The sequence below is a fragment of the Mytilus galloprovincialis genome, chromosome 12, assembly GCF_965363235.1.
Source record: "Mytilus galloprovincialis chromosome 12, xbMytGall1.hap1.1, whole genome shotgun sequence".
Taxonomy (NCBI): Eukaryota; Metazoa; Mollusca; class Bivalvia; order Mytilida; family Mytilidae; genus Mytilus; species Mytilus galloprovincialis.
Window position 1 is genome coordinate 47925339 of NC_134849.1, and position 19768 is coordinate 47945106.

General features: G+C 31.2%; 1 protein-coding gene across 1 annotated transcript; it reads left to right on the forward strand.

Moving 5' to 3' along the window:
* The first annotated feature begins 880 nt into the window (after window positions 1-880).
* Window positions 881-14745, forward strand: LOC143054029 (enoyl-CoA hydratase domain-containing protein 3, mitochondrial-like). Its single transcript, XM_076226874.1, has 10 exons — window positions 881-974; window positions 3001-3119; window positions 3605-3734; window positions 4311-4382; window positions 4992-5025; window positions 5762-5846; window positions 10396-10505; window positions 11187-11245; window positions 11765-11871; window positions 14554-14745. The coding sequence occupies exons 1-10, from the start codon at window positions 933-935 to the stop codon at window positions 14669-14671; spliced, it is 876 nt and encodes a 291-aa protein (XP_076082989.1). The 5' UTR covers window positions 881-932; the 3' UTR covers window positions 14672-14745.
* Window positions 14746-19768: the final 5023 nt, after the last annotated feature.

The window sequence follows — 19768 nt, forward strand, 5'->3', positions numbered from 1 at the left end:
AGGCCGTACTTTAACCTATAATGGTTTACTTTTTAAATTGTTATTTGTATGGAGAGTTGTCTCATTGGCACTCACACCACATCTTCCTATATCTATAGAAATGCACATAAAAAACATAACTTATTATAAACCTGCGTTATAAATCAAATGTCCGCGCATTTTATCTTTTATTAAATAAATAGTTTTCATTTCATTTGTTTTATTTTAACAGGATTGTTTTGAAATTGAAAATTAATTTTATATATAAATAAAAAATATATATATTAAGTCATATACTCGTACTACACTCGATATCTTATTGCATACATATTGCATGAGACTGGGTCGGCTGGTCAAAGGGTAAGGTGCGCTAGTAGTCTAATTGTATCGTTTAGGTTTAGTACTTTTACCTTATTGTAACAAGTTTATAAAATGTAAAGCTCATGCATCTTAGAATTGGATGTACAAGCTGGGACATGATCACCTGTCAGCACAGATTGTCAGGAAATTAGTGGGTCAAGCCGGAACAGAGAAAATTTTTCAGTCAGCGGCGAGTGAAAGGTAACAGAAACAGTTGTTAGAACAGTTTATATAAATCGCACAAGAAATCGACTTTTAAGCGTGAAAGCTAATGTGATCTGCTAGTGTATATGATTTGAAAAGACTGACTTTTAAACAATATAAAAACTCAAGTTTTTTAAAAGTTAAGAATGTTGTACCGTATGATTGCATGTTTGACAGATGTGGGTCTGAAATGTGTTTATTACTGTGTTTCTGTAAATATAGTTTGGTCAGTACATGCAGAAGATTCAAAATACTAATACTTTAATGACGTGGCATTTATCATGTGGTGCTCCAGATAGTGGAGAATTTACTGCTAAGAAAGAAAAATATTAAGATCTTCACAGCATGTTATCATTGGTTTCCCTCCCCTTACTTATATTCCCCTGAAGATGGGAAGAATTTTTGTGAACTTTGGCTTTGCAACTTTTAGTGTAAACATAGTTTTTCTGCATAGTTTTATTAATTTGAGTTATTGAATCACAACAGTAAATTGTAATTTCTGGTAGGACAAATCGCCCCACTAGCAAATGGCCACACATCTAATCGCCCCACTTTTTCACCAAAGTGCCCGAAGTTCAAGTGGGGCAAGTTATCCATCCTATTTTCAAAGGGATTTTACCTTTTTTTACAAGTGGGGTGAGTTAGTAAAAAATAGTGGACCGATTTTTTATGGAGTGGGGCGAGTTGGTGAAAAAGTTGTGCAATTCGACTGCAGGGCGATTTGGCAGTGGGTCTATTTGTCATGGATTCTTTCTGATAGCCGCTTTTGCAGAGTCAGTTGAGCAATCATTAACTTTAGCTTAAGGTCTGTTGTCTGTCAGTTCATCGGAACTTGGAACAGAGGTCATGGAGGTAGTTCAAATAGTTATGACGACTTGAAAGGCTATTATATTTTTTTGACTTCGCTGTAGCCAATGGCAATTAGGCCATATCTCCTTATAATTATTCCTTATTTTTATATTCATAGGACTCCCCATTCTTATTCCTTTTAAAAGGACATTTCTACCCGATTTCATCATCATGTCAAAACATATCAGCTTGATTGTCTTACATTGTACATACAATGACATATTTAAATTTCCTTGAACTAACAGCTAACATAATAATCATGCTAATGTACTTCATGACCAAGATTGCTGCACTGTAAATAATAACACCCTGGCCTTGCTATAGAATGATAGAAAAAAATACCTTACATGGTAAATATACTGACTGGCTTTAAAAACGCAACACTCATTTTGTAGAATTATTTTCACCAAATAATGTTTGATCCTCATACAACTACTATTCATGCTCATCATATGTCTTCCCTTTCGAAAAATAAACATCTGATTTACCTGTGGTTATTGAACATACCAGATTTTTTAGATCGCACGAAATTTCAGAAAGAGAAATTTCGAGCCAATAAAAGATTTTTTCCGTTTTTTTTTCTTTGTGAAACAGTTCGTTCAATCCTTGGACACACTTTAATCATTTAAAAAATGTTGCATCTCCATATTGCCAAAACTCAGGAATGAAAAGCTGAATCAACTCAGTAGAATTCTGCAAACAGGAAAACGTGAACGTGCTGCAACACAAAAAATTGACGTCAGAAACTCGTCTTACTGTCCTTCCGACAATGATACCGGTAGACTGGATTTGTTGAAGACCACCAAAGACTAGATCAACATGTAGTGACAATGCAACTTCAATAGAATTTGATTAGACAACGTCATTTGTGAGACAGATCTACGGCCGCAACGTCAACTGCTAACCAAATTGATGAATGAAATTTTGCACAGATTAATGCCATAACTGTTTCCCATTAACTGAACTGGCAAAGAATCGACTGCAGAAAAACATTTAGAGCCTTAAAGTTTAAACCGCATAATTGACAAAACACATTGTAGTGGGTGGAACAACGGCAAAATCAGAAGGTGCAAAACAGAAACCAATACGTGCCGAACAGAAATGGTTGACCTTTCTGACAATCATTTTGGCGTTTGTTACAGGCAGTCATTGCTTTTGACGGTGACACGTTCATTGGTAAGGGGAAAACCAAGGTTTCAGTGTATACCACAATATTAGAACATCGAAAATGATGTAATCAAATCAAGTTTCGAACGGCATTTTTTTTTCAAACATTTAGGTAATGACAGAACTTTCTATTCATAAGTTTGTTTACAAAAAAATGCATAATTAAAAATGAAAATTGAAAAGAATAATCTAGTGTTGCGTTTCTAAAGCCGGTCAGTATATATGGCCAAAGTAGTAATGTGTCCTAAAGGTTTTTATTTTTTACTCTAATGGTGAGATAAACTTGAACAGGATCAATTTTGTCCTCAAATTTATAGCACAAATTTATACTTTTATAGTCATGATAGTACATCAATTAATTGATTTGGTCCTTTTTGTAAAAATGGTCTCTTTTGACCAGCAAATGACATGTAGAATGATAGTTTTTTCTTTTTTTTACAGATTCTAAGGAGGAGTTTCTCTTTATCATCTAGTTGTCTACAATGTTCAAACCAGCCACTGACAATCTGTACTGAGAGTAATGGCATCAGAAAAATATGTTTAAATGACCCAAAGAAAAGGTAAACATACTTGTATAGATAGATGATTTGTTACAAGTCAGTAGACAACTTTTCTACTATAATATCTATGTACATGATGTATACTGTATATTACATTTTATAAATTATGTCAATTACCTATGATCACTCTTTGTTTTGTGTACTGTTTATCTTTTTATCATTTTTGATTTTTGCAATGGCATTGTCTACAGACGTGAATCTGGCCTGAAAACTTTTAAACCTGTTTTATTTGTACTTAAATTGATAGAATATGTCCATATACATGTAGTTATAAAAATAAGTACATGTAGATGTGTTATGATTGTAAATGAGACATCCTTCAACCAGAGACCAAAAGAAGAGGATATACATGATATAAAGATATACAATGTAAGTCACTGTTCAGCTAGCAAAACACCTAACTTATAGAAAGCTGGAAAAGGATCTGACATGACTAAATGTTAAACACTTTAAATTAGAAAACTATTATTTGTTTTATTTTGTAGAAATGCTTTATCCTTGTCTATGTTGAAGAGATTACAAGATGACTTGACAAGAGACATTGATAACTTAAGAGCAATTATAATTACAGCTCCAGGGAAAGTCTTCTGTGCTGGTCATGATTTGAAAGAGCTGGTATGTATTCTGATATAAATAATTGCAGTATACACATTTGATTCAGAAAACATGATACTTTAAAAAATCTCAGCCATAATTTCTTTTTTTTAGCTCACCTGGCTCAAAGGGCCAAGTGAGCTTTTCTCATCACTTGTCGTCAGGCGTCTGGCGGCGTCGTTAACTTTTACAACTTTCCTCCAAAACTACAGGGCCAAATTTAACCAAACTTAGCCACAATCATCAGTTGGGTATTTAGTTTGAAAAAATGTGGCCGGTGATCCGGCTTACCAACCAAGATGGCCGCCATGGCTAAAAATAGAACATAGGGGTAAAATGTAGATTTTGGCTTATAACTCTGAAAACAAAGCATTTAGAGCAAATCTGACATGAGGAAAGTTGTTTATCAGGTCAAGATCTATCTGCCCTGAAATTTTCAGATGAATCGGACAAGTGGTTAATGGGTTGCTGCCCCTGAATTGGTAATTTTAAGGAAATTGTTTTGCATTCACATTATATTTCTTTTAATTTCAATTTTTTACTGAAATTATTAATCTTATCGTGCACCATATTTATGATATATTTAAAACTTTGTAGAGAAGTGAAGATGGACGACAGCATCATATTGAGGTATTCCAATCATGCTCAGAGATGATGAATACAATTCAGGTAATTTATTTTGATATAAAAATGTAGATGTTTGATGACCTGCTAACAATTACTCAGAATAGTCAAATTATAATAAATATTGCCACAAACTTCTAAACTTGATGCTTTAGAAGTTTGTTTGAATCTTATTAATTCTGTTAAGAAGATAAAAACAAAAGCAGAGAAAATCACATGAATTTCTTTATTATAAGTGCCAAAAACCCATTAAAGAAAATAGAGCAATCTAGGTCCAAGCGTGGTCACAGATATTTTGTGTCACATATAATCTATTGAACTTATACTAGTTATTCTAGATATATCTATTTTTTTCATTCTAGTATGGTTATCTAAGGAAAGTATCTTTAAAGAAATTTATTGAGAAACTGTACAATATCATTATAATATGTTGATATCCTTTTAAAATATTTTGATGTCTCTTCTGGTCCTATTTTGTTGTTGGTCTGCTGTCTCATTAAAACCTAGCACCCATCTTCTCTATCACTGTCAAAATTTAAAGTTTCATGAAGAAAACAAATTTGGATCTATAAGTAGGAAATTAAGCAGTCCCTGATTAAGTCTTAAAAAGTTCATATATACATGACAATAACTTATAAATATCATACTTTATAGGATTTACCTGTTCCTGTAATAGCTGAAGTTTCAGGTGAGAATCATATAAAGTGGAAACAGTATGGTACTAGTAACTGACCATTCAAAATCCTCGTGAATAGTCAACCCATAGGAGTAGGATATGAGTAAAATGAGACATCAATTCAACAAGAACATCTACAAAACATGTATTTACTAGTCCATATGATACTAGAGTAACATTTGTTATTACACAACTACAAGTTTATTACCACTTGGTGTTTGCCTCATTTGTTCTTGTTCAAAGATTTTTTCTGAATTTGTTTTATGAACAAAGGGAGGTAAATCAATCTAAAATATTTCTTAATACAATGCAATGTATGAATTAAGAAAAATCTTTATCCCATCAGTGATTACAACCAGTTTGATTGCATGCTTTCATAAATATCTGCTATGCCCACAACATTTATGAGTAAGAGCAAAGGAAGATGAGAGATGACTCAGGATTTTTAAATGAGATAAAACAACAAAATTATGTAAAGAGTTGTATGAGATCTTGTTCGTCCTCAACATTAGTTAAGGGCTTGCTGCCAGTTTAACCATACACAATACTACATTGAAAAACACAGACTACTTTTAGAATGAAGTTTTTTTTCTTACCTAAGCAACTAAAGAAATATTCCTTAATTACCATTTTATATATATATATAGAGAAAATGAGCTGGCCTGCAAAGTTAGAACTTATATTGGATATTATGAAGAAATCGTTGTGTTTTTTGAGTAACTTAACTGTGAATTAACATGTATTAAAGGGCTAGCAACAGCAGCTGGATGTCAATTGGTTGCTACCTGTGATATAGCAGTAGCTTCAGAAAAGTCACAGTATGCAACTCCGGGGTAAGTACTGATTTGTAAATGTCACATGATCAGGGTTGGACTTGAGCTTGGTATTGTTTGCTTTGAACCTTTTATGTAAATAGACATTGGTCTGTATAGTCCTACAACATTTATTGTATTATTGCAGACCTGCCAACTGTCCCGATTTTCATGCTTCAACCTGAATCCCGATATCGGGATTGCAAAACTAGTCAAAATAAAGATTTTAACAGAATATACCCAAAATAATTATTTGTAACCGATTTTGAAGTTTTTCTGATCAATTTCTCCAAATCTATTATTTTACCTGGGGACATAATTATGACAAGTTTACTACCCTACGCTACTCAGCTTTCACAACAGGTGTCATAATTTGTTGTTACATGTAAACCGCTTATCTGATAGGTCATAATTATCCTCAAAATCAATTAATTTGTAAACAAAATCGGTCAGTCGACATTTAAAATATTAATCAATTTATCATATGATCTCAATTTGCAACATTTACCATAGTTTCATGACGAAATCATAATTATCTGTAAGACGAAAAATATGATGAACTCATTAAAAAACAGCATTGATCTTGAAATCTGTTAAAACTTTGAAATCAGACATGTTTATGTCCAGATCGACTTGATTTAAAATTGATTCTATTTTGTATTCACTCCTACTGTGTATAAGACTCCGCTGGTAAGGAGCACCTCTGAACACAAAAAAAGATAACTCAAATTTTAACCATTTACTCATACTGGGATACTGTTGTCAGGTCATTAAAGATTGCATTTTTTGGCTTTAATATTAATTCACTTATAGGGTCTTTGCATCGGAATTAAACACAAATTTAAAAAAAAACAGTTGTTGGCATGACATGGGCTATGTTCTTCTCATATATTTTATGATAGTATGATACTAAACCCCTAACGGGAGGGATTGTGCCTGATATTCATATAATGAAGACATAATCTTTCAATCAGTTTAATTGAGGTCTGGAGCTGGCATGTCAGTTAACTGCTAGTAGTCTGTTGTTATTTATGTATTATTGTAATTTTATTTATTTTCTTTTGTTACATCTTCTGACATCGGACTTGGACTTCTCTTGAACTGAATTTTAATGTGCGAATTGTTATCCGTTTACTTTTCTAGATTGGCTAGAGGTATAGGGGGAGGGTTGAGATCTCATAAACATTTTTAACCCCCTCAGTTTTGCGCCTGTCCCAAGTCAGGAGCTTCTGGCCTTTGTTAGTCTTGTATGATTTTTAGCTCACCTGTCCCGAAGGGACAAGTGAGCTTATGCCATCACTTGGCGTCCGTCGTCGTTCGTCGTCTGTCGTCGTCTGTCGTCGTCGTCTGTCGTCATCTGTCGTCGTAAACTATTTCAAGAATCTTCTCCTCTGAAACTACTGGGCCAAATACTTTCAAACTTTAACTGAATGTTCCTTAGGGTATCTAATTTATAAATTGTATCCGAAGTTTTGATCTATCAACAAACATGGTCTCCATTGCTAAAAATAGAACATAGGGGTCAAATGCAGTTTTTGGCTTATAACTCAAAAACCAAAGCATTTAGAGCAAATCTGACATGGTTAATATTGTTTATCAGGTCAAGATCTATCTGCCCTGAAATTTTCAGATGAATCAGACAACCTGTTGTTGGGTTGCTGCCCCTGAATTGGTAATTTTAAGGAAATTTTGCTGTTTTTGGTTATTATCTTGAATATTATTATAGATAGAGATAAACTGTAAACAGGAATAATGTTCAGCAAAGTAAGATTTACAAATAAGTCAACATGACTGAAATGGTCAGTTGACCCCTTTAGGAGTTATTGCCCTTTATAGTCAATTTTTAACCATTTTTCGTAAATCTTAGTAATCTTTTACAAAAATCTTCTCCTCTGAAACAACTGGGCCAAATACTTCCAAACTTTAATTGAATGTTCCTTAGGGTATCTAGTTTGTAAATTGTATCTGAAGTTATGATCTATCAACAAACATGGTCGCCATTGCTAAAAATAGAACATAGGGGTCAAATGCAGTTTTTGGCTTATAACTCAAAAACCAAAGCATTTAGAGCAAATCTGACATGGGGTAATATTGTTTATCAGGTCAATTTCTATCTGCCCTGAAATTTTCAGATGAATCAGACAACCTGTTGTTGGGTTGCTGCCCCTGAATTGGTAATTTTAAGGAAATTTTGCTGTTTTTGGTTATTATCTTGAATATTATTATAGATAGAGATAAACTGTAAACAGGAATAATGTTCAGCAAAGTAAGATTTACAAATAAGTCAACATGACGGAAATGGTCAGTTGACCCCTTTAGGAGTTATTGCCCTTTATAGTCAATTTTTAACCATTTTTCGTAAATCTTAGTAATCTTTTACAAAAATCTTCTCCTCCGAAACTACTGGGCCAAGTACTTCCAAACTTTAACTGAATGTTCCTTAGGGTATTTAGTTTGTAAATTGTATCCGAAGTTGTGATCTATCAACAAACATGGTCGCCATTGCTAAAAATAGAACATAGGGGTCAAATGCAGTTTTTGGCTTATAACTCAAAAACCAAAGCATTTAGAGCAAATCTGACATGGGATAATATTGTTTATCAGGTCAAGATCTATCTGCCCTGAAATTTTCAGATGAATCAGACAACCTGTTGTTGGGTTACTGCCCCTGAATTGGTAATTTTAAAGAAATTTTGCTGTTTTTGGTTATTATCTTGAATATTATTATAGATAGAGATAAACTGTAAACAGCAATAATGTTCAGCAAAGTAAGATTTACAAATAATTCAACATGACGGAAATGGTCAGTTGACCCCTTTAGGAGTTATTGCCCTTTATAGTCAATTTTTAACCATTTTTCGTAAATCTTAGTAATCTTTTACAAAAATCTTCTCCTCTGAAACTACTGGGCCAAATACTTCCAAACTTTAACTGAATGTTACTTAGGGTATCTAGTTTGAAAATTGTATTCAAAGTTATGATCTATCAACAAACATGGTCGCCATTGCTAAAAATAGAACATAGGGGTCAAATGCAGTTTTTGGCTTATAACTCAAAAACCAAAGCATTTAGAGCAAATCTGACATTGGGTAATATTGTTTATCAGGTCAAGATCTATCTGCCCTGAAATTTTCAGATGAATCAGACAACCTGTTGTTGGGTTGCTGCCCCTGAATTGGTAATTTTAAGAAAATTTTGCTGTTTTTGTTTATTATCTTGAATATAATTATAGATAGAAATAAACTGTAAACAGCAATAATGTTCAGCAAAGTAAGATCTTCAATTAAGTCAATTGACCAAAATTGTCAATTGACCACTTAAGGAGTTATTGCCCTTTAAAGACTTTTTTCACAATTTGTTCATCATGTTGACTTACTTTAAAAAATCTTCTCCTTTGAAACTGCTGTATCAATTTCAGCCAAACTTAGGCTAAATGAGTTTCCGAGTATCTAGTATAAATTTTATATTTTATTTCCTTGTATGTCAAGAAACATAGCTCCTATGGCTAAAATAGAACATAGGAGAAAATGATTATTTTTTTTGGCTTTTGAAGAAAATAGGACAATCCAAAAAACATTTAAATAAATTGAAAAGCCAAAATAATCATTGATGAGAGATTTAACCAAAAGAATTAAGGTGAGCGATTTAGGCTCTTGAGAGCCTCTTGTTAATTTTAGTTTCTTGTGTATAATATCAGAGTTTAGTATGACGTCTATTATCACTGGACTTGTATACATATTTTTAAGGGGCCAGCTGAAGGACGCCTACGGGTGCGGGTGTTTCTGGCTGCATTGAAGGCCCATTGGTGGCCTTCGGCTGTTGTCTGCCCTGTGGTCGGGTTGTTGTCGCTTTGACACATTCCCCATTTCCTTTCTCAATTTTATCTCAAAATCAGTCTTCATTCTTCTAGCTTTAGGACATTTAGGTTTACGTCTTTTGAGTCATGGTGGCTAGATAAAAAGGTCTTTGGAGGGGGGAAAGGTAGGTCTTCACTTTGTATCCCTTATCTTAATGCCCTATTTATGGGCATTATGTTTTCTGGTCTGTGCGTCAGTTCGTCCATCCGTCCTGATTCAGTTAAAGTTTTTGGTCAAGTAGTTTTTGAAGAAGTTGAAGTCCAATCAACTTGAAATTTGGTACACATGTTCCCTAGGATATCATCTTTCTAATTTTAATGCCAAATTAGAGATTTTCCTCATTTTCATGATCCATTGAACATAGAAAATGATAGTGCAGATTGGGCATCAATGTACTAGGGATACATTGTTGTTAAAGGCCATTTTTGTCTTTTCTCAAGTTAATTTGCCAATTAATAAGCACAAGAATCATACAAATGAAAGAAATTAAGGCTGATTAGCTCATCATTAGTATACCAAAAGAAAAAAACCCCAGATATTGGCTATTTCAAGATTAAAAAACAAAGCACACAGAAACGCCGCAAAAATTGTACCCCTTACAATCTGGTTGCACACTAAATTCCCTATGGAGATTTTCAAAAGTTGGCAGGTCTGTTATTGTAGATTAAATGTTGGCTTATTTTGCTTTGAACCAATTATTTATATTATTGTAGAGTAAATGTTGGTTTATTTTGTTCTACACCTGCAGTAGCAGTTGGAAGGGCTGTACCAAGAAAGGTTGCTATGGAAATGTTATTTACTGGCCATCCTATATCAGCTCAAGGTAAAACATATATTCTTTGATTATAAAAATTACAATTGCAAATTTAAAAAGGCCAGTGTGAGCTTTTGCCATCACTATATATATGTCTGTTGTCTGTCGTTTGTCATCTGTCATCCTTTAACATTTACAAAAATCATCATCTCTGAAACCACTGGCTAAAATTAAATCAAACTTTTCAATAGTTATTCTTATCTTGAAAATGATGGTGTATTGAAAAAAGACAACCTGTAGTAGATAGAAACTATTACAAAAAAAGTTTACTAGCAACACAATAAAAAAAAAAAGAATTTTAATCATGAATATATTTTATTCTTATATTAAAGGCATTTTTGTAGATACACAATGATACAGGTTGGCTACAAAGTATCTTTAGAGTCTATAGTTTTCAGCAATCAAGTAAACTTTCTTCAAAATTCATGAAAGATGGGTATGCATTTTGTGTAATCATCTCCTCGTACAGTTTTCAAACCAGATCTCTGAAGCTACAAAGGAAGATTACACATATGTTGAAGTTATGTACCTGATATTAAGGAATTGTTAGAGAAATTTACATTTCATACTTTAAACATTTAAATGATCAGTATAAAACATTCTCCATTGTTTAAGAAACAGTCTCGGCAACCCAACCATTTTAGTCAGATCTATTTTTATTTTTGATTTTCTGATTATTTTATATTTCAGATGCATTGTTGCATGGTCTAGTGAGTAAAGTTGTACCAGAAGATAAATTGGAAGAAGAGGTACATTTTGTAACACAGTTAAAGAAAACACTTAACAAAGTTAATGAAAAAAAAAAGATAGATTTGAAGATGATGACCAAAGGGAAGTAACTCTTACCCAATTCACATCAATCTTAAACATGTTGATATATTTAATAACTAATTTGCAGTTTTATAGAAATTTAGGCCACTTACTAAAGATGTTTTGCTAATTCTGTTTAAATGCAACTTTAACTGGTAAATCCTGTTGAAATTCAAATTCCTCCCATAAAAAAGGATCTCCAAATGATTTTTGAAAAACCTATTTGAAAATAATATTTTAGCTCATCACAGTGCACGTTACGATTAGCTAGAGTTTGTTATATTTTATGGAAGATGTTTGAAATTATAAGGATTTAATACTTTATTCTATTGTTTTTTATTATACAAAAACAGATGTCTGTGTTGCCTGAATGTAAGATATGTTACTGTGTTAAAGATTTGTTTTAGACAGGTCTGATGGGTGCTTTGGTGTAAGCTTATGTTTTGATTATTTTTAAGACAATGAAGATAGCAGAAAGAATATGTGAGTCCAGTAGAAGTGTTATAGCCCTTGGTAAAGCTACATTTTATGCACAAATGAATTTAGAAAGAAAAGAAGCATACAAGTAAGTATGTGAATGATAGCTAATAAATAATACAGTTGTTAGCAAGAGTTCTTTTCTTTTCTTTGATGCAAATAATGACAAATTAGTATTCCTGTACCTTTGCAGATGATCATGAAGAGCCTTCAATGTGATTTCAAAATTCCAGATATATAAGGGTTAGCTATTGTCCCACAGTTATAAATAACTTCTATTTAATTTTCATTTGTTCTGATATTAATCTTTTATTAAGTATATTAAGGTTTTACCATATTTAAAGAAATTCATTCAAACAAAAAAATATAATCCACTGGTAAAAATGTAAGAATCTATATTTATACATCATTGTACATGAAAACCTTCTATCTTCTCTTTTTTTTATATAATAAAAATAATGTCATATATAGTTCTTTGCACAAACAAGTGTAACTGTAGTAACTGGTTATAAATTATTCATTTATTTATTTTTATACGACTAAAAATTTTAAAAAAATTGGTCGTATATTGGTATCACGTCGTCGTCCTAAGACGGATGGTTTCTGGATGATAACTTTAGTATAAGTGAATAGACATCAATAAAATTTTAACATAAGGTTTATAACCACTAAAGGAAGGTTGGGATTGATTTTTGGGGTTTTAGTCAAAACAGTTTAGGAACAAGGGCCCAAAAGGGGTCAAAATAGGTATTTTTCTAGTTTTGAGACAATAACTTGTGTGTAAGTGTTTGGATCTTTCTGAAATTGTACCACAAGGTTCCATTCCAAAATAAGAAGGTTGAGATTGATTTCAGGGTTATGGCCCAAACAGTTTAGGAATTAGGGGCCAAAAAGGGACCAAAACAATACTTTTCTAATACTTTGTATAAATTGCTTATTTCTTGACCGATTTCAATGGGGTTTTATTCTTGAATTCTTGAGGTCCTTTTGATATGCCAAATCTAACTGTGTATTTAGATTTTTAATTTTTGGGCCCGTTTTCAAATTGGTCTACATTATGGTCCAAAGGGTCCAAAATAAAACTTATAAAAAAAGACACAGAAATTAACAACTATAGGCCACCGTACGGCCTTCAACAATGAGCAAAGCCCATACCACATAGTTAGCTATAAGAGGCCCCAAACTGACAATGTAAAACAATTCAAATGAGAAAACTAACGCCTTTATTTATATACAAAAATGAACGAAAAACAAATATGTAACACATAAACAAACGACAACCACTGAATTACAGGCTCCTGACTTGGGACAGTGAGATTTTAACAAAAATTGAATTCTTGGGGTTCATTGATATGCTGAATCTTAACATGTATTACGATTTTTGATTATGGACCCAGTTTTCAAGTTGGTCCAAATTGGGGTCCAAAACTTAACTTTGTTTGATTTCAACAAATATGAATGTATGGTTCTTTGGTATGCTAAATCTAATCATGTATTTAGATTTTTGATTTCTGGGCCCTGTTATCAAATTAAACTTTGTTTGATTTCATCAAAAATTGAATACTTTAGATTCTTTGATATGCTGAATCAATCCATGTCCATGTATTTAGATTTTGGATATTGGACCATAATAGATAAATTAAATTTGTTTAAGTTCATTCTGTGTCAGAAACCTTTGCTGTGTCAACTATTTAATCACAATCCAAATTCAGAGCTGTATCAAGCTTGAATGTTGTGTCCATACTTGGCCCAACTGTTCAGGGTTCAGCCTCTGCGGTCATATAAAGCTGTGCCTTACGAAGCATCTGGTTTGAAAAATAACGTAATGTGCTTTGTCAAAAATATTTTCTTTATATCATGCATTGGTTATTAAGTGTAAGTAGCAGATACCTTTTATAACACATCACACAGTACATTTATATATGAAATTATAAAGTTCTGGATTTTAATATGGAAATTAACAGAATGCTAGTAGTACAGTTTATGTTATTGAGATGCAAATCTATAAACATTAAAAATTGATTTGCTGGCACAAATAAATATGGAAAACAAGTTCTCTCTTGTTGTGAAACTTTAATCTCTGGTTAGTCATCATTATGGAGTTATTATGCAGCTTCTAAGATTTGCACCTATCCATTAATAAAGTTTGCTTTAATAAAAGGTAATAATAATAGGTAATAATAATACAAAAAATGTTCCTTGTTAGAACTCTGGATAAAGGAAAATTTGCCTGCTAGTTGAATTGTTTACATTTTTTACAGTTGTTAAGATTATAAACATGATTGTCTCCCATTGCACAGTTACAAAAACACATTTTTTTGTTTAAATAATTGTCTAGATCAACAGCCATGTATGCCATTGATATCTGATAAATAGTATTCCAGTTGAAAGGTTATAAATTGACAGTTCAGTTATATCTTGTACACTCAAAAAATAAGAATGCTTAAAATTTAAATCATGTGATTAATTTAGTTGAAAACCTGTTGTTACTGTATAAATTGCATTTCATTTCCAAAATAGATTTTGGTTGGTTCTAGTATTCTTTTCTGCATATGTAGCTTTGCCCCTAGAATAACTCTTACTTTAAAAAGAAGCTTGTATTACTGGAGTTCTCTTTAGCATATATATATGGTGATGACCAAATTGATAGAGACATGATTTTTTAAATACTAAATACTTTAAAAGTGTCAGATGGTAATTGATACGGTGAGATTTTCAACATCAATTTTACTAAAAGGTATGTTTTAAAGTTGTTATGTATATTTTTCAGACTGACTTCCCAAGTAATGGTGGAGAATTTATCTATCAGTGATGGACAGGAAGGAATTAAGTCATTTATTGAAAAGAAAAAGCCAGTCTGGTCTCACAATACAAACAAAGTACATTAAAGTGAATACCAATAAGAAATCTTAGGGATCATCATCAAATAAAACATGAACTGAATCAAATTAATCATCAATAGCATTATTTTGTTTCTGTTTTATGGTTTGAAAACATTGTACTATTGAATTCCTAATGCTTTTGACACACATTATTCATAATGTTTGTTTTCTAGTCATCGTTTGACACATAACATCATACTTACAGGAAGTTATTCTGCATTACTTATTTAAAACTCTTTATTAACATCTTTTATGATTTACCTATAGGGTACTTGTACTTGTAAACCAGAAAAACTGTTGAATCAGTTTGACAAAACTTATCCCCAAAATTATTAGGAAACCTGTTGATTTAGATTGTTCATTTAGAAATGAGAATTTAATGAAAAAGCATACACTTTTTAATCAAATTTTGTTTTTCCTTTACAATAAAGGACAAGTATTCATCTTTTAAAATTTTCATGCTATACTATACTTTGGATATTTTATTGATGTAAAACATGCTTATTTGTGTGTAAAACACTGTAAAAATCTGTTACAATATCAAGTTTGTTATCAATTGACCATAAATAAACCTGAGAAATATGTTTTGATAATTGAATAGTAAAGAAGTTATGACAATTATTGCATAAATGTTTATTAATTATTTATAAAGTAAGAAAAAATGTTGTTTATAAAATTATTGATGTTTAATATATTTTTTTATTCAAGTACAGCTTGATTTTTGAGTGTATAATTATATGATTAAGATAGAAACTTTTTTTAGTAATTTTAGCATATTTTATTATAGTTTGTAATTTGTGATATACATAATAATTTTATGATAAAAATCATTGAAAAATCAAATTTTAGTTTGTTTCACATTAAGAACCTAGAAATTTTACCTCAACAGTGGTTGAAAAAAGAATTTAGGGACTTTTTTTAATGAAATTAGTCAAAAAAAAAAAGGTCTTTTCTTGCTTCAATATCAGACATGCTAACTTGGTATGGAAAAAAGGAATAAGAATACTTGGTTCATTCATATTTTGTTTTTGCTGATGGTCTCATTTTTCTATATTATTGCCCTTGACCTCTTTTTCATGCTCAGTGAGTACTTAAAACAAATTGTTTCTTTCACATGGTTTTGTCTGTAATTACAATTAACATTTTAGTACATAGTCATTTCAAGGTGGTTAAGTTTGTTTCTGAGATATTATCAATAGGTCAACTTTTATTGAATGATGTATGGAATGATTGTGAATAACTTAAACTCATTATAGATACCAGGATTAAAATTTTGTATTTGCGCCAGAAGTGTGTTTTTTCTAAAAAAAAAAAAAAAAAAGACTCATCAGTGATGCTTAAATCTAAAAAAAAGTAAAAGGGCCAAATAAAGTACGATGTTGAAGAGCATTGAGGATAAAAAATTCCTAAAAGTTTTGCCAAATACAGCTGAGGTAATCTATTCCTGAGGAAGAAAAGCCTTAGAATTAAAAAAAATCTTAGTTTTGTAAACAGTAAATTTATAATTATGACCATATCATTGATAATTCATGTCAACACAGAAGTGCTGACTACTGACCCTTGGGGAATAAAAACTCTACTAGTAGTAGCATCTACCCAGTGGTTGTAAAATTAAATAAACTCATCATAGATATTAGGATTAAAATTTTATATTTGTGCCAGGCGTGTGTTTTGGCTAAAAAAAACACCCATCAGTGACGCTCGAATCATTAAAAAGGTGTACAAGCCATGCAATCTGACAGTTTAAATTTATTTTAAATTATTTTTGTCTTGCATGCAGCCAATCATGGTAAGGTGTAACTACCGTTCTGAGAAGGCTGCCATGAACCCCATAAGAATGAACTTCAAAAATCAGTTGAAAAGGACTGAACTCATAAGATAGATACAAAGCATTAAAACACTAACAAAACACAAAAGACACAAAGTACATATCTGAGTACTCACAGCTACTGAAATCTAGTCAAAAACTTATTAAAACATCATGTATCTAAGACTAAAAATACCAATGCATTTGGTCATTAACAATCATTTAGAGACAAACATGACATTGTGTGATGCCAAAATATAGGTATCAACAGAGAGTTGGACTGTCAATGTATGTAAGTGTATACAATATTTTGTTTGGTTTTGATATATGGATGAAAAAACAAGTTGCTTCATTCAATACATGTTGGTTGATACTTCATTCAAGTAACAAATTTCTTGTAACGTATAAAGATCTATAAATTTATTGGACATTTTGACAAAGTTACATGTACATATCCCTTTTATTTTCAAAAATAGGTCTAAAACAACTGATGCCTTGAATAAAATATTTGTAAATTTATTTAATATAATAGTTTACATGGTGGATGTTCATATTAGTTAAGGCTGTGAGTTTTAAAATTTGGTGATTGGTCATGTACTCAAAAGAGGGGCAAAAGATATCAGACGGGTATTCAAACTCGTAAATAGAAAATAAACTGATAACACTTTTGCTAAAAAAGAAAAACAAACAATAATACACAAACAACAACAAAGTAAACTAAAGACTAAACAACCGGAACCCCACCAAAAACTTGGATCTCAGGTGCGCTGGAGGTACAGGACTACATGGTTGTAAATATGTCAGTTTCAGTTTCTGTCATTTGAGATGTTACCAACGTGGATCCCGAACAATTTTACCAATTTAACTATAATGGGTGTCATTTATAGGAGAATAAGATTAATGGACATACGAAAAGTCAATTTTGCATCTATTTTGGGTGATGCAAGAAGGACAAATATTTGCACTGCATATGGTTCAATTAGATTCCACAGGAAGTTTCTATATAGTGTTGATGAAGAGCCTAGCAAAACTGGATACACAATATTTCTTATATTATCCTCTTGATTACTGCGTAAACAAGCATAATTCTTAGGGTATGTACCATATTCACATTCAATATAATTTATTCACTGTATATATACCGAGACTCATTAAAATTTTTAATATTATTTTGAAATACGATATCATTTGCAACAGCAATGAAATTTATTATTTACATATACTATTAAAATCATTGATAACAGTAATTGATAAAGCTAAAATGTTTTTAAAAATATTTAACTTCAAAATTATAATGAAGAATATTGATTAATTGAGTAGACTCGACTAAATATTATATCACCACAAAGGAAATTTAAAGTGACGTTCAACAGGATGATATATGATGAGCAATGTGGATTTTCATTTAATTTTCTTATTCTGTTCATAAAAAGGTATGGTTGAACATGACGCATATCCTTTTTGGAAACAAATAATTACAATTTCAAAGTCAAGAGTAACGAAAAACATTATTTACATCTGAAATATAATACTAAGAAAATGTTGTGCTTTGTCATTGTAATAAGCATTAAGGAAGTGGTATCTCACATAAAAACGATGATTGATTATTTTAAGTCTTGCTTTTATTTGAAGCATATTCCCCTGTTTATTTTATTTTCTGTTTGGTTGTAAGTGTGAATAGGACGGTGTTGACATGTACGATGTCTCATTACCTTCATAATATGATTGCCTTAATTGATGATATAAAATTATTTAATTTTCATTTTAAAAAAGTAATTCAGCAACCTGTATAAGTACTCATACACGATTTGAATGTAAAAAGCGCATTTAACTATCATAACAAAAAATCTTTTCAGAGAGAAAAATAAAAAATATTTCTTATTAATTCATTTAAATAAATAAGTTTAGTATATATACATTTAATAATTACGTAAACAGCTATTTGCAAAGTGGGGAGTGACCTGACGATATGATGTTACGAGAAAAGCGGTCATGAATGAATTCATGTGAATGATTTGAAATAATTTCGATTTATGTCATTCAAAGATATATATTATAAGCCTATTGAAGTGAATTTTGTAAGGGTCTGATGATAACAGTTATTAAATTTTACATAATTATATTTATTTTGACATGTAAATAATGTATTTATGTCATCACAATCAAAACCGTTTAGACGAATCAAGATAGAGTCCATCCTACACCAGGCAGTATTTCGATACATATGGCGGAAATACTAGAAACATTGAAATAACTATTTAATTTTTAGTCTGAAAGCTAAGTAAACGATAGGAAATAAAGAATAATGATAATATACTTTTATGGAATGAATACGGTTTGGTTGTTTGCATTTTCTGTTATAATTTTTCCAACAAACGGACTTGTAAGTATTCAAACTTTTCGTTAAACTTTATAACATATAATGATTCAATATAATCAATTTATTTAAAATATATTTTAGAAACAATGACCACCATTTTTAGAAATATACTGTATTTTTAATAAATTTAAGAAAACTATTGGGAAAAGCAATACAAAATTAGTTTTTACATACAGCATGAATTTTTATAAATATATATTAATTAAATTAAGATATATGAATATCCTTTTCGCATTTCCACAGATTGCTTTATATATTTACACCACGAGCAAAACTTTCTATTTGTATGCAACTATATTAACCTTTGGCCGGGTATTAGTATGGAAAGGCGGGACAGAAAGATTGTACATATGATCACGTTGATGTGCAACGGGGATTTTTTTCTCATCGAAATCCATATGACTTCACAAAATAATTACACGTAGGTTGGAGGTGTTGTGCACTTGCTTATGGAAATATTTGAATATTTTGTTTTACATTTTCCAGCCAAATTCACAACCTTCGTCTAATTTCAATTACAGTTACATCGTTAACATTCTATATTCATTAGTCACAAATATTGCAACTCAGCCATTTGAGACTTTGACTCACTTTTAACTTTGACAATGAGTGAATCTGATTAGAATAAGGATGAAAACTTTTTCATATTATTAAATTAACATCTTCTTATATCATTAGTAGTACCACAACGAAGGGGAAATACACTCATGCATTTACAATCTTACAATTGATGACTTGAAATGTTCAAAAATTTTAATCAGAATATGGTGACCGGTATGACTATCATGATACATGTAACGTCAGGAGCAAGATATAGACAAATAAACACAAACGGAATTTGGAGTTGTTGCGATAGTCTATGTTAGGTTCCAGATTCTATTTTATTTGATATACAGTCTGTTGTAGAAGATTTTAC

Coding starts and splice junctions, on each gene's coding strand:
- LOC143054029 (XM_076226874.1), top strand. CDS start 933: ATGGGAAGAATTTTTGTGAACTTTGGCTTTGCAACTTTTAGT. Junction 3,735..4,310: donor GTCATGATTTGAAAGAGCTG/GTATGTATTCTG, acceptor AAAACTTTGTAG/AGAAGTGAAGATGGACGACA. Junction 5,026..5,761: donor TGTAATAGCTGAAGTTTCAG/GTGAGAATCATA, acceptor CATGTATTAAAG/GGCTAGCAACAGCAGCTGGA.